The 16,059-nt window shown below is 46.5% G+C and overlaps 1 protein-coding gene across 1 annotated transcript; it reads left to right on the top strand.

Annotated features, from left to right (window-relative positions):
• The first annotated feature begins 3,574 nt into the window (after window positions 1-3,574).
• SPRY3 (sprouty RTK signaling antagonist 3) lies at window positions 3,575-15,699 on the top strand. The gene is made up of 2 exons (XM_082207614.1): window positions 3,575-3,693; window positions 13,589-15,699. The coding sequence occupies exon 2, from the start codon at window positions 13,636-13,638 to the stop codon at window positions 14,527-14,529; it is 894 nt and encodes a 297-aa protein (XP_082063740.1). The 5' UTR covers window positions 3,575-3,693; window positions 13,589-13,635; the 3' UTR covers window positions 14,530-15,699.
• Window positions 15,700-16,059: the final 360 nt, after the last annotated feature.

A 16,059-nucleotide genomic window follows, 5' to 3' on the forward strand; every position in this document is an offset into this window, starting at 1 on the left:
TATGATCTAATCTCATAGGGTTGCATTCAACAGAGTTCTAAGGCTATGACTCCATCAGTCATGATATCTTCTTCTTCTTTGATGATCACTTGTAGCAGAGTAAGATTTTCTTCCATGAACATGGTCTTAACAGTGAATCCATAAGTGACTGTGGAGGCCAATTCTGGATCCACAAGTCTTTCCAGTGGGGGCTTAGGTTTCTGGGCAGGAGTTTGAGTGTCTTCAAACTCCATGACACTTTTGGCAAAGGCTGTTCTCCAACTGGAGCACTTGCAGGCCAGTGTTTCCCTGTTGTTGGTGTTTATACTACATTTTAAAATAATTGTCTTGAGAGAGTCTTTAAACCACTTTTGTTGACCACCAGCATTACACTTTCCATTTTTAAGTTTGGAATAGAGTATTTGCTTCAGAAGACGATAATCAGGCATCCGAACAACATGACCAATCCAACGAAGTTGATGTTGAAGAATCATTGCTTTGACACAGGTGATCTTTGCTTCTTCCAGTACACTGGCATTGGTTCGCCTGTCTCCCCAAGTGATGTGTAAAATTATCTGGAGCCACTGTTGATGGAATCTTTCGAGGAGCTGGAGATGGCAATTATAAGTGGTCCACCTGTCACAAGCATACAGTAAGGTTGGTAGAGGTGGTAGTATGATAGGTTTGTAAACAAGCGCTTTGGTTTCCCTGTGAATGTCCCCGTCCTCAGACACTCTGCTCTTCAATCAGGAGAAAGCTGCACTTGCAGTTCTCAGGTGATACTGGATTTCGGCATCAATGTTGGCCCTTGTGGAATGATAACTGCCCAGGTAGGAGAAGTGATCAACACTTTCCAACATTACACCACTGAGTTGGATTTGTGGCACTACAAAGGGGCTGTTTTGTGCTCGTTGGTGCAGCACTTTGGTTTTTGGGATGGTTGAAATATAATTCTCTTAGAATCATAGAATTGTAGTATTGTAAGGAACACCAAGGGCCCTAATCACAGAACTGTAGAGTTGGAGTGGACCACAAGGATAATCTAGTCCAACTTCCTGCAATGCAGGAATATTTTGCCCAACATGGTGCTTGAGCCCATGTTCTACCAATGGAGCTATCTGGAGAGTGCCTTCTACTCCAACCCTCTGCAGTACAGGAGTCTCAACTAAAGCATCCATGACAGATGGTCCTCCAACCTCTGCTTAGAAGAAGTCCACAACCTCCCAAGGGAGACTGTTCCACTACTGAACAGTTCTCACTATCAGAAAGTTTTTCCTGATGTGTAGTCAGAATTTCCTTTCTTGTAACTTGAAGCCATTGGTTCAAGCCCTACCCTCCAGAGCAGGAGAAAACAAGCTTGCTCCATCTTCCATGTGACAGCCCTTTAGATGTTTGAATATGGCTATCATATCTCCTCTCAGCCTCCTCCTTTCCAGACTAAACATACCCAGCTGCCTCAACCATTCCTCATCAGGCTTGGTTTCCACTCCCTTGATCATCTTAGTCACCCTTCTCTGTACACATTCAAGCTTGTCAATATCCTTCTAAAAGAGTATTCCAGAATTCTCCTACAGGACTGAGCATTCTTTCCTTCTTCTCTCCCTGTGTGCCCTCTAATCTGTTTTGTAGGCTCCTCTAGAGGAGATTTGGGGATGGTAAATATGCACATTGGGGGAAGGAGAGGATTGATCTCTATTGCCCTCACAGGAATCCTTACTCTGGCTCCCACTAGCGTAATGAGTTTATTCAACAATACGGTCCTTATTCTTGACATGCCTCCATTTCTCTGTGGTTTCCCTGAATATATTGTAGATTGCAAGCTCCTTGGGGCAGAGATCTGTCACACCTGTTCTTTGTAAAGTACTATCTACAGAGATGGCAATATATAGACAATGTTAATACTAATGCTAATAATAACAGAGAGGCGTAGGACTGAACTGTAAAACTGCACACTGACAACATTCCTCTGCACAAGTACCTGAAAGAAAACTCCACTGAACACAGTAGAGTTTATGAGCATACTTGCTTACGGCTGAGTGTGCCTTTCCCCTCTTCCTCCCCTGTCCCTTTTCCTCTTATGTATCATGTTTCTTAGATTGTCTTGTTTTTAATTTATTGTACACAAGCTATTATAAGAGCCTTTTTGGTTGAACAGTGGGTAGTACAAATGCTCCAAATAAATAAATAAATAAATAAATAAATAAAGGAGAGGATGGCATTTTGTTGCAGGCTGTTTCACACAAAATATAAAGAGTGGTGCCTATTTGGGTGCCTGTGTGAACACATAGCAATGCTACTGTTAAAACATGCACCGGGTAGAATGAACAGTAGGTTTGGCTCCCACAGCACTGTTATTCACAAACATATTGCACAAACAGTGTACTTTAGGCACAAAGTTGTGGAAATGTTTTTTGGGTGCCACATGTGAAAATGTCTTAAGATAAATATGATTTTTTTGGGGGGGTGGCCTTCTTGGTTGCAGAGCCAAACCCTGCTGGTTTTTGAAAGATGCTGCCAGAGACAATCTCTCTAGGAAGACAAGTGTCCCAGCTGCATTCCTGATGACAGCTATCAGGATGTTAGATACCAATATCATCCAGATCCAGCACTGAAATGCTTACAACAGAAACACTGCATCTCTAAGCCTGCCTTGGAAGGTCTCCTGTTCACACATTACAGGTTTATGTGGATAGAGTACATTTTTTGATTTGGACAGTTCAACTGCTGTGTGCACAGGTAAACACTCTGCACACTTGTTGAATGTATGTGAACATACCTCTGAAACAGATGGAAATTTTTCCTCCAATTTTAATTTTAGGTGTGATTTCTGCATAGACCTATGGAACTCCGTGTAAGCTCAGAAGTACTCTCACCTTTTATTTTTACTGTAGGTGAGGCAGACGTGACTGAAAGCAGGTTATGGAAGGTGCAACCAGGTACCAGGGTATGAGTGCCTAACTTCCTAGAAAACTGGGATAACTTCTAATAAAATGCCTTTTGAGAACTCAAGTTCTGAGGATAGGCAGAGTGTTGACGGAATTTCTCTCTTCTTAAAAAAAGACATCCTAGAAGCCTTTCCCTCAACCACTCAGATTAGTTTTAATGACTCGGGAGAGGGACTCTGTACATGCTCAGAGGCAAGCTCGCCTTAAAAAAAACTTGCTATGTTCCAAAATTGAACATTGGATCTTGGACCTTCTGGATTTCGGGGTTGTAGAGAGGTTGGTTTGAGCTCTTGAAGCTGCTTCCTCCACCGCCTCTCTTTCACTCTCTGCTGCAAGGCTGGTTGGAATCAGCGGGCGAGCAGCAGCGAGATCCCTTTAGGGACGTCTAATGGGCCGATTCCATTTCAATTGGATGACGCCACTTGGGTAGCATTAAGAGCTACGGGAAAGGAAGAGCAGGGAAGGTGGGGGGGAGAACAGGGGGAGGAGCTAAAAACCCAACCCGCCCCCTCCGCTCCCTCCATTCACAAGCGCGCAGGCTAGAGCGGCTACATTCACAAAAACAGCTCCACGCGCTGTAACCAGAGCCCGCCCCGAAGGAGACTCGCCCCGCCCCGAAGGAGGGGTCTTGCCTTGTTTCATCCGGAACGGCTCCGGTCGCTCTCCCGGCGACTGTACTTAAAACCACGGACGCGGCTTCTCCCCAGGGCGTCCCTTGGATGGAGTCCGCAGGAGCGCATCTGATAACAGCTCTTGCATCCCAGTCGAGGTGAGTGCCCGCGGAAGGGATGGATGGAGCCATCCAACCTTCTTCTGCGTCCTACTCCGAAGGGTTTATCGGTACCAAGGGAGTGCCGGCGCAACTTGCGATCTTTTTCTTACCCCCAGCACCTGCGCTACTGAGAGGTCCTGTGTTTTTTACACGGGGTGCTGGTGGTGGCGAGGGATGCTCCGCGCTCCTTCAGGTGTTGGGAGGGAGCGTCGCTTTTCCCTTCTTGCCTGACGCGCGAGCTTTCGCGTTCAATAGAGTTCCTCGTCAGGAAGGTTGAGCAGGGGCTGTGGGGCGAGCGTGGGTCGCGCTGGCTGACAGTCGCTGCCCCTGTTCAGGTCCATCAGCTTTGCTGCTGGGGGAGCGGCGGGTTTTCCTCTCTTGTCTCTTCAAGAAACGGCGACGGCGGCGGCGGCAGCAGCAGCAGCTTCCCGAAGCGAAGAGTTGCTTAAAGCAGCAGCGTGGCGCCGGTCTTCTGCCTAGGCGGGACTCGACGGCGCTCTGACCCATAATCGGGCAGCCGCCGGATCGTTTCTTCCTGCCTGGCCTGGGGGATCGCCCTGGGCACGCTTTGAGGGGGGCCTGGCGGAGATGGAATGGAGCGACGCAGGAGGTACCTAGCCAGTAAAGACATGAGAAGATATTTCAGTTGTTGGAAGGGGTCTCTTTGTGAATGCGGGGTGGGGGGAAGGCGACCTTGATTTGTGTTGCCTCGTCTCAGGGTAGAGTTGCTTGTATGTATCTGTGGACGATCTATTCGTTGGCTGGGCGGGGTCGCTCTTTGATGCAGGGGTCGGCGATGGAGTGCTGTCTCGGAACAGCTTCTTCTTATGTGATGGAACCAACCTGACGTCCCCGCAGAACTGCCACTTTTAGAAAAGCGGCTTCTCTCGACCGGAGGGGCTCGGTTCCCTCCCGGGATAAAATGATTGATAACGTTAACACGATTAATAATTAGTTAATAATCCATTAAACGGGGGTGGGCAGTGGTAGGTAATTTCAGACTCTGGACGCAAGGACCCTATGCAACCCCCTCTTTAGAGGGTACCGTAAATGTGTATTGCTTCACTTCGGTAAGCCAAAATGTGCTGGTTGGGGCGAACTCCTGCTTGTTCGGCTTAATGGGGCTTCGGAACTGCTTATCCTGTTCATTCCCCCGCCCCTCTCCACCACAGTATATTAAGGTATATTTAGAAAGAGTACGGAGTTGTTGAGACTTCAAGAATTTGTTAGACTACTGAGGTCCACCAACCAGAGGTAGCTACAAAATTGTGACAAGGGGGTGGGGGAGCCATAAGCAAAAAGGTGTGTGGGGAAGCCATTTATCTCCTGCACCCATAATTCACACATTGCAAATCTACATCTGAGTTAACACAGAATTGTACAATCTGCACCAGGATCTGGTTTAATGCTCCTGTTTCACAGGTGAGGAACACTGAGGCTAAAAAGAAGTGTTTAGCAAAATACCCCCCCCCAAGAGGGTTCACCACCTCTATTGTTCAGGTTCACTAATTGTTGGGTAAATAGTAGGAGTTGAAAATCCTTGCAGACCTGCTGAAAATTGTGCAGTCGATTCCCACCTACCTTCAACCCAAAACTGCTGTAGATTGCATAACAAAATCCTTGCTCCCCTAATAATAGTCTTTGCCATGCCTTCATTTTCCCCAGATTAGTTTGGCAGATTCACCTTTGGTCAAAGTGCTCAAAAATAGGCATTTATATATGTGTGTGCATGTGTTAAAGGGTTGGGCAAAGTCACGGGTGATAGAAGTCTCCACGGCTATTCACTGTGGTAGCTAGGTGAAACCTCCAAGTTCAGAAGCAGTATACCTCTGAAAATCAAATGATTGAGGCAAACCACAAATGGAAGGGTCCTTGCCTCTTAGAAGCTTAAAAGCCTTCAAGCTGTGTTGGCTAGCTTGGGAATGTTTGAACGAGGGGCTCCTTGGTCTGGTCAGCAATGCTGCCCTTTTAAATTATTTGCAGGAGTGATGAAGGGTTCATATCCAGAAAACATAAACTTGGGGAGGTGTTAGATGTGCCAGAGAAGGGAGAACAGGTTTTTTTGGGGGGGGCAGGGGATGACAGGTGTGTGATGTTTATTATGTCCATTGTAGCTAGAGTAGGATTTGAGGGATAATTAGGGTTGGAGATGCATGGTATCAAACAGCATACCTGATTATACCTGCCAGCTGCAGCAAGTGACATGTGATCTGGTAAAAGGTGTAGATGTGGGGCTTTCCTTGTTCTTCTTCTTCTTTTTTTTTTTTTAAGGAGATCATGAACTCATTTAGGGAAAGGGCTGAACTCATTCAATAGCAGAGCACATGCTTTGAATGCAGAATGCCCCATATTCAATCACCAGCATCTTCAGGCAGTGCTGCTGCTTGCCAGTGTGGACAGTGCAGAGATAGGTGGACCAGTTGTAGAAGGCATCCTCCTGTGTTCCTAACTCCTACAGGCAGCTGGGAAGCAAAACCTGAAAGGGGGCTGATGGACTGGAGGGAGAGATTCAGTACTGGGGCTGGGGGAGGAGGGATTGAACCATCAAGGGTGGTGATGAAAGGATGCAAGAATGCTTGATGAGGCAAAGGGAAACTTGTTAGCAGTAACACACCTAGATAATTTAAATTCCATGGGCAAGGGATGTGTTGGAAAATAATAAAAGAAATTAAGCAAGGAAATTGGCTTGCCTCCTTAATTGGGGTGAGAGGGTAGGCAGAGTGGTTATTTCTAGCTAGCCAAAAAGCTTCCAGTTACTGAAAGATCTTTTACTCCTTAACTCCTTTGCCATTACAGCAACTTGGTGGAGTTGCTGCCCATTAATAATGCTTTAACTACATAGTATTTGTATTGCATATTGCAGGTGCTAAAATTGCTTTGCAGGCATGGCACTGAGAAATCCTTGCAAGGTAGGGAGGTAGCATTACTCCCTATGGCAGGTGGGGGGCTGAGGCTGGGATGTAGTGGTTCCAAGGAACCTTCAGTGCAGGCGAGCCCAGGAGTAAGTTTTCCTATGTTCACTGGGGTCTGCTTTTGGGATAAGATTGCAGCACTTGTGAGTTTGTGACTGAGGCAAGGATTTCATTGAGGGCTTTTGAAGCTGCAACTAGCGTTTTTTAGCCCTGTGCTACGCAGGCATCCACCCCACACAAGAGAGATCAGTATTGTTTTAAAAATCTAAAATTCTTTTTTAATTAGGCCACACCCTCCTGGATGGGACCAGGTTGCTGCTGGAAAAGATGCTCCTGGGATAAAGCAGGGCTATCTTGTTGAATAGAGTTGAATAAGGAGAACAATTATATATATGCATGCATGTGGTTTGCGTGCTTGAATGGAAGGAAATGGTTTATGTGCAGGCTCCAACCTGTCTGTATCAGAATATTCACACTCAAATCCATGTCAATCTCCCTGTTTCAGGAAGAAAACAAACAAACTGCTTATCAGTTCTGCCTAAATAGAAGCATTTTGTGTAAATCAAAAGTGTATATCTTCTTCGACCAACTCTTCCACTGGCATAGAAGATTACCTGCTTATTCATTTGTTTCTAATGATAAGGTAACCAGGTAACAGTAGTCTTCATGAAAAATTGGGATGGGATAAATAGTTCCTTGGATGATTTTAGTTTTGGGGTTAACAGTTGGGGAAACAATCACTTTCTCTTCCCTTCTCCTGATCTGTGTAGGAACAATGAATTGCCAGTTTCTAGCTGCCCCATAGATCTGTGGGGACTAACATTAGGGTGAGCAAATCTAACCTAGGGCTAAATCAAAATTGCAGCCCAGCCAACAAATCATCTTTGCTGGACAGTATTTGGGTAGCATATGAAATGGCTGCTCCAGTGTCCGCACTCATTGCCTCGGTTTGTAAAAATCAAGGCTGCACAAGGATTTACTAAGCCTGCCATGAAACTGCACGCTGTGTGCCCTTCTGTGCAATATCTTGTGGGTGTGTTGGGCTGAGCATCACAAGAAATGATGGGGGAGTACAGTCAGAAGCATTTTCTTCTTCTTCTTCTTTAAAGTGCCCAGGTGCTCTGTGGGGTGGCAAAGGAGGAAATAGGTCCCCAAGTTGAGTCATGGCTTGAGTGAAGCCTTTTTTTTTTTTTTTTGTAAATTGGGAGGGCCACACTTAAACTTGCTTTCCACCTTGCTTCATCACTTTGGTGTCGGGGAATCATGATAGCTGGTTGGCAGAGGTGTGTGACTTGCCCTCTGCCGAAGAGCGAAGGGGGTCATTAGCTCCTCTTGTCTGTCAGGCGCTGCTTTGCCATCCTTTTTCAATGGCTTGCTCTGTAGTGTGGCTTCCCCACTCAGCTGCTGCGACTGCCAACTCCTTTCTATTCACCCTCTCTGCCTCTCTCCCCTTTTCCCTTCACTGCAGTATCTATTTCAGTCCCTCCTGCCGGCTGGATTGGATTCATCGCATCCGGAATGGCAAACAATTTATTGTCATTCAATCCTCTTTTCTCTCTTCTTCATCTTCTCCCTCCCTCCCCTCCCTCCATCAATCCTGTTTGGTGCTGGAGAATCTTGCTGGGTCCTAAAGGTTGTCCAGTCAAAATTTGGGCTCAACTAGGCTAGCATGTGAATAATAGCTTTTACAGAAAGGTTGTGCTTCTGGAAATTTAAGATGTTGCCTTATACGGAGCCAGACCATTGATCCATCTAGTTCAGTATCATCTTCACTGATGAGCAGTGGCTTTGAGGACATTCCCCTTCTCTATCTGGAGATGCTGGGGGGTGGAATCAGGTACCTGCTGTGTGAAAAGCATGGTCTCCACCACTCAGGTGGGCCATCTGCACATTGGTGGCTGAAATTCTATGCTGAGAGAAGCTGAAATTGTGCATTCAAACCTCCCTTGGTGGTCTTAAGGACTAGAAGCACTGTGTGTTTCATTGCTTAACAAAAAATGAAGATTCTTAGGCTACCCAATCTGATGAGTCCTGTCTGTGCATCCTGTTCAAAGTTTCAAATTGGGCAGAGTAAATTTGCAGGACTACAGAATGGTGCTTATTGGTTCAAAGTTGTGGCATTGAACCCATGCCCAACAAACAGCTTTTCAGCTTAAAAAAAAAAAATCATCCTTGCAATTGCCTACTTGGAGAGGCTACTTGGAGAGTTAGCGATATGTCTGACCAACCCAGATGAATGGGATATTTTACTTGCATCTATATAGAAAGACAGCTTTTTTTTTGGGGGGGGGGGTTCCTGGTTGATAAGATTGGTTGTCAACCAGATCAAGCATTGCACTTCTGGCCCAGAATAGGGGCTGTGAGGCTCCAAGTCAGGCAAGCCTGCCCTTGCTGGCTGTATTGCTCTGAGCTCATTTCACTGTGATGATTGTGGTTATGGTTGTTACATTAATAGCCCACCTTTCCTCTAAGGTGTTGAAGGCAGCATACATAGCTCTCCCTCCTTCCCATGTTATCTCCACAACAACCCCGGGGGAGGCTGAGAGAACAGTGACTGGCCCAACGTCACCCAGTGGGCTTCATGACTCAGTGAGGATTTGAACTCTGCTCTCTCAGGTCCTAGACTAAAACTCTAATCACTGCACCAGCTCACTCTCTGAAGCACCTGATCCGAAGTTCAAACTTGTGCCAGAGGCAGGGCTTAGTTTATCTACCCATTTAGCTTAGCTTCCTCTTCACTGTGCTTTTCTGCTGGATTGCATCTCATGCTAACTATACAGTCCTATACATGTCTTCTCTGAAGTACCATAGAGGGCACTGACTCCCAGGTAAGAGGGTATTGGATTTTCAGTCTTCACACAAGAGTTTACATGTGCTTCTTTCTCCCCTCTCTGCCAGCTAGCAGTACTTAATGCAGCTTGTCAACATGAGGCAGAATACAGAAAAGAAATAGTATACACTCTGTAGTAGTCAATGTAGATTTTTAATCTTGCATGGGAAGCTGATTTAAGAAAAGGTCCATGTCAGCATTGTGAAAGTGGGGCAAATCCTCCATCGGAGGAATAGGTAAAAACATGCTGGGTTTTGCAAGCAGGAACAAAGCCATGCAAATTCCCCAATATGCATATGGAGAGAGATAACCCTTTTCCTTTGCACAAGGAGGACCTTGCCCTCTGTGCAATGCCTGTTTCAGCTTCTATGCATTAGCAAAACTTTCCTCAACCTGGATGCCCTCCAGATATTGTTGGACTACATCCCTCATTGGCCAGAGCTAGTCTGATCAATGGTTAAGGACAATGGGAGTGGTAATCCAAAACATTTGGAGGGTACCAGGTTGAGGAGGGCTGCTCTAGTACTGAGATGCTTCCACCACCATCCAGAATGGGGGTATACTTCAGCAGAGCCCTGCAGGTAACTATGGCTCTCTCCTTGTCTGTTTACAGTCCAACAGATAAACTCTACATACCGAATGCTTGCAGCTCTTTCCTGAACAATCATGAGAACAGTGATGTATAATGGGTATGGGGAACGAGACAATGTTGCTGTATCCAGTGGTGGAAAATTTCCCAGTGCACTGTTTTTCCATAGAAAAATTTCCATTTCACATGTTCATAAGCAACAATTAATGGGTGCCAATTGCAAAAGCAATATTAGGCAAGCTTTGCAACTTCAGAGCTTTAAACTCCGGTTTCCTAAATGCAAGTAAAATAAAAGCATGCTAAATTAGATCACACTCCAGGGCAGCAGAATTCACACACACACCCAAGCAAAATGCCTCAATTTGCATAGGAAATATTTACAACTCAACGTCTTCCAGGAAACTCACATCATGGCATCTCCTCCTCCCTGGATTTAGAGGTGCATGATAGAGCTGGTATTGCTTTTCTCAGCCTCTTGCAGCCAGCCAGCCAGCCATGCTGCATCACCCAGCTGCATCCAGGAGCTTTACTGCCATGAATTTCTTGAAGAGTGAAAGCCTTGTGCTCTTTGCCTGCCAAACTTGGTGAGCATGAGAAGGGGGCGGGGGGCGGGTGTTGCGTGTGTGTGAAAGGAACGGAAATGGAGAAGAAGAAGAAAAAGAAGAAAAGGGGAGGGGAGAAATGAGGGTGTAGAAAGATTGAATGCAGGGAAAGAAAAGATGCTGTTAAAGAAAATGGTCCTTTGCCGTGGGTTCCCCCTCTCTGAGTTCACACCTCACCATAGACGCTATTATCCACTTGTTGCCACACTCCGTGGTCAGCGATTGTACCATTTTCCAGCAGGAGTGAACCAAGGTATGTGCTCTTTACTCTTCCCACTGCTTGCTTGTTTGGCGAAAGGGAGTGAACAGGCAGAAACCACAAGGAGCAGTAGCCAGGAGGCCCTGGGAATTGTGTGAGTGGGCTTTGATGGATACCCAATAATGCTGACCCCTGATGTTGGCTTCCTAATGGAGAATGTGTTGCAAAGAAAATGCTGAGCTGAAAACAGAAAGCACATGTTGTGGGTGAGGTAGCACCCTTCACTTGGTAGGCAATGAGCCTCCTGGGTGATTTTGTGTACTCTGGCTTCCAAACTTTTGGGGCATAGAGTTACAATTCCCAGCACCCTTAACAAACTACAGTCCCCAGGATTATTCAGGGGAAGCCATGTGTGTTAAATGTATGGTAAATCTGGCAGTCGTTACAGTTTCCTCTCCTGTATTATATATTTAAGGTTCCTGTGTATTTAAAGTTCCTGTGTTTACTCTGGTAAAAAAAAAGAAGCCGCTTTCTGCACATGCTCAGTTGCTGAAGACACATTATGACACATGGGCCTGATTCGAAGAAAGCTCTGGTCCCTCTTCTCTTCGCACCTGCCACCCCCACTCCCCCAACCTAATCCTACAACTCTTTCCAAGCTCATCTTGCCTTGCCTGGAAGCTCAACTTTGCTTTAAATGAATGTGGGCTAGCTGTTTTTTTCCCCTTTGGCAGGAGGAACACCCAAAGTAGTGCTGGCTTTTAGCAATCAAAGGAAGATGGCTCTTGATCTTCACTCTTCTTCAAGGTCGACCTGGCTAACAAAAATCAATCTTCCCACTGCTCTTTTCCTCGTTTCATCCTGCTCAGGCAGCATTTGTTACCAGCTTCTCTGGCTTCATTGACTCACTTGCCTATATAGAGACTAGTTTGCTGACCTTAAAAATGGGGGGGGGGGAGAGACCAGTCCCCTCCTCTAAGGAGGGAGAGACTCCTAAAATTGTAGGGAAGAATAGGCAGTGTGGGACTTTTTTTGGCTTAAACCATAAATAGCCCCCTACAGTGATTTTGTCTTGGCTCCTGAGAGCCATGGGTAGGGATGGATGACTCTTTTCATTTCTCATTTTCCCAGTCATAAGTTCAGTTCTCCAAATTTCTGCATGAACCTGTGACATATAGCACTTTTATATGTAATTTTGCCAGCTGTACACATTTTTGCAAGCCATTTATCCTAATGTTGTGTTGTTGTATTATATTGTTACCAGTTCTTGCATTATTATGCACACTGTCCCTTAATGTGTGTATTTTGGTCTGAGAACTGCAGTGCAAAATTCAGAGAAGTGTTAATTTTGAAGGATGGCTGCATTTCAGTTCCAGTATAATTTCAGAAAGTGTGGCTTTTAGATGGGCTTGCATTAAAAATTAACCAAATTGATATTTTTCTTCTTCTACTAGCCTTGGTGTTCTGGACCCTAGTTTGAGTAGCCGTCTATTGCCCCATACTGAATAACTTTTTCTCAATCTATCTCCCCCCTCCCTGTCTTCTGGGGATTCTAGGGCACTTCTAGCATGGGCTTGGTTTGCAGATGGGTTGTTGAGATATTGCAGATGGGGTTGTGGGCAACTCCCCCCCCACCAACCTTGCCAGATTTTCTCTGGAAAGGGTCAATCTGAATTAAATGGTGGTAGGGATATGGGCTGGGTCTCCTACACTGTGAGAAGGTTGGCATTGCTCTGTGGCTGGAAAGAGGAGCCTCCAGATGCTACTGGACTGCAACTCTCATCATCCCTGATCAATGGCCATGCTGACTGTGGCTGTTAGGAGTTGCAGTTCAGCAGCCTCTGGAGGGCCCAAAGTTCCCCATACCTGCTGTATGGGCAGGTAAAGGAAAGAGTACCCAGTCCCACTGTGCACAAAGTAGCAGATGAATCAGGGGATTCATGTTGTTTTTCAGATCAGATGCCTTGTACAAGCCAGGTGCCACCTTGCCTGAAAGGGAGGGTTGCAATTTTAAGCCACAAGATTTCCAGAGGCTCCCAACATTAGGTGATAGCAATGCTTAAAAAATGAATTGCCTGATGTGTGTTAATAGGCACAATATTTCTTCATGAGTACCAGCTGTGCCTTGCTGTTTTTTAATTGGTAGTTCCAGCCCACTGCAAGAGATGCATGTCCCACCCCTCCCTCCATAAAAGTTCCTGATCCAAGACTATCTATCAGCCAGACAAAGCGTTTCTCAACGTTGGGCTGCCAAATGTGGCTGGACTATGACTCTTACCATACCTAGCTAGCTGGACCAGTGGTCAGGGATGAATCATAGAATTGCTGAGTCAGAAGGGCCCCAAAGCACCATCTAGTCCAATCTCCTGCAATGTAGGAATCTCAGCTAAAGCATCCCTGACAGATGAACATCCAACCTCTGCTTTAAAACCTTCAATGTAGGAGAGTCTACAACCTCCTTGGGAAGTCCATTCAAACAGCTCTTACTGTCAGAAAGTTCTCCCTGATGTTTAGTCAGAATCTCTTGTAACTTGAATCCATTGGTTCAGGTCCTATCTTCAGAGCAGGAGAAATCAAGCTTGCTCCATCTTCCATGTGACAGTCTAACATTTGGGGACCAAAAGTTGAGAAAGGCTGCTAGAGCATAGATGTCTCAATTTCTCCTCTGCCCCAACAAAATGTCTCGATTGGTCTTTTACTGTTGTGATTTAACAGTGGGGTGGACTCCCCCCCCTTTGCTTTTTGTTTCTTCTCCTGCAGGACCTTCTGATGTTCCCTGCTGACTGGAGCCTTCATCCTTCCCCAGAATGCCCTTTCCGGCCAGCACCACTGAGCGCAGCTCTGAAGACACCATGGCTTCAGCGCCTGAGGATTTGCAGCAAGTCCTTTCCATCGACCAGATTTGTGCCATCCGTGCCACCAATGACTACGTGGAGAGACCTGCCTCATCCAAGCAAGCTCCCTCCACTCCATCCCAGTCGCAAGCAGCCCACAAGCAGGAGGTGGCTCAGGAACGCCTGGTGCCTACCACCACCCAGGACCTTCAGCCTGGCCAGCCACCCCTCCTGCAGCCTCTGAGCCATTCCAGCACTGCCAGCTCCATCTCCCACAGCACCACAGCCTCAGAGCAGAGGCTCATCACACCATCGCACTCAAGGCACTCGCTTGTCCGGAATCAGCCCCAAGCAGGCGACCCAAAGCCTGAGGAGCTGCGGAAGGGGACATCTGAGAAGCCTCGTGCCGCCCATGCTGGCCACCTCTTCATCTGCGAGGAATGCGGCCGCTGCAAGTGTGCCCGCTGCATGGCGACACGCAGCTTGCCCTCTTGCTGGCTTTGCAACAAGCGCTGCTTCTGCTCACCAGAGAACCTCATTGACTATGGGACTTGCCTCTGCTGTGTCAAGGGCATTTTCTACCACTGCTCCTCAGATGATGAGGACACCTGTGCCGATGACCCCTGCTCTTGTGGCCCGGGATCCTGCTGTGCCCGCTGGGCTGCCATGAGTTTCCTCTCTTTGTTCATGCCCTGCCTGTGCTGTTACTTTCCCACCTTGGGGTGCCTCAAACTTTGCCAGTGGGGTTACGATGCCTTTAAGCGGCCTGGTTGTCGCTGCCAGAACCACACCAATACTGTCTGCAGGAAGATCTCCACCACAACCAGTGGAGCCACTCTCCCTAAGACTTTGGACAAGCCAGTATAACTTCCCACAGGAAGTGGGCAGGGGGGGAGGGGGGAACACCTGGCTGTTCATCATTGTGTTGTTCCTTCAGGTTCCCCTGCTGGAATCTTACAGCTTGGGAACAAAGCAATGATGGAATAGCCAGCCAGCTATGCAAGCTCCCTTTGGAGCTTGTTCCATGATAGATATAAATTGTCCCTGTGAGCAAGATTAGGCTCTAGGGCTTTTAAGGTGTCCTCAACATTGGACAAGTAGAGTGGGAAGCTGAGGCATGCACTAAATCAGCATGGTTGGTGGTGGTGGATGGGGGGGGGGAGGGTATAGTTTTGCTATAGGATGGCTCAGGATTCTGACCTCCAGAATGCCTTATGAGTTGCTCTCCTGTGGTGGGTTTTAAAAACAAAACAAAACCAGAAAGGAAAAGGGTATTTCACCCAAAGCACTATGATAGCCTGAGAAACAGTCTATTGTAAAAACAAAACAAAAAAACCAAAACCCATTATTTTTTCACTTCTGGTACCCATCCCTATGGCTTGTATTCTGCTCCTTCTGCCATGCACAATTTGCAGATGGGGGAGAGGCTAGCAAAACTGTAGCAAATGCCAGGTAGCTGGGCCAAGTGTGGGATGGGCACCTTCGGTAGTTCCTGGCTGGGGAGATGCAAAACTGTTGAGGGTTGATAGCCTCCCTAAAAGGAGGAGAAAGCCCAAAAGCTTATGTGTTTTTTTTTAAAGGAAGGAAGGAAGGAAGGTTGGTTCACCCATTTAGGGTAAAACCTCATTACTTTTTGTAGGGGTGGCAAAAGTTGGAATCATCATTCACTGTAGCAACAAAGGGGTAGTGTAAAGAGTCTTGCTAGCCTAAAACAAAGCAAGCCCTCAATCTCCATTTCCTCCTAAGCTTATCTGGTACCAGATACCATGGACAGTCACTGTGAGTCTAAAGCCAGAAGTGACTCCTGTGGCTGATCTTAAACTGCAAGGCATTTCTGGTGTCTTGCAGACAAAAGTCACTTCTATGGTTGATGTATCCTTTCTCCCATCTCTTCAAGAGCAGAGGCCTTCTCAACCCAGTCAGATGGCCGGAGTACAAGAAGTATATTATTATTATTATCATCATTATTTTAAAATTTAGCACCCACGACACAGTTTCTCTTTGAAACAGTGAGTGTTGTTTTTTGTTTTTGTTTTTGTTTTTTAAAAAAAGCTCAAGGGAAAAGAGTTATGGTTTCCTTTGCCTGAAAACCTTAGCTTTCAGTTAGGTATATCCTGCAATTTGAATAGAGGGCGGGACATATGCAGTGCAATGGGTTATGTTTGTCATTGACTCCTCCCTGCCTAACCCAAAGCACTTTGGTTCCACTTGAGTACAGAAGGATGATGTAGGTATGGCTCAGAAAGTTTTATGCTATGACTTTTAGGAGAGACTGACCCAGGAGCTAAGGAGCAGACATTGTGTGCAGGAGGTTCCATACTTGGCACCTCCAGGAAGGGCTCGGGAAGGCTCCTGTGTGAAACTTGGAAGATGTGCTGCCTGTCAATGCAGATAGCA

Source organism: Podarcis vaucheri (genome assembly GCF_965113315.1).
Source record: "Podarcis vaucheri genome assembly, chromosome: Z".
Lineage (NCBI taxonomy): Eukaryota > Metazoa > Chordata > Lepidosauria > Squamata > Lacertidae > Podarcis > Podarcis vaucheri.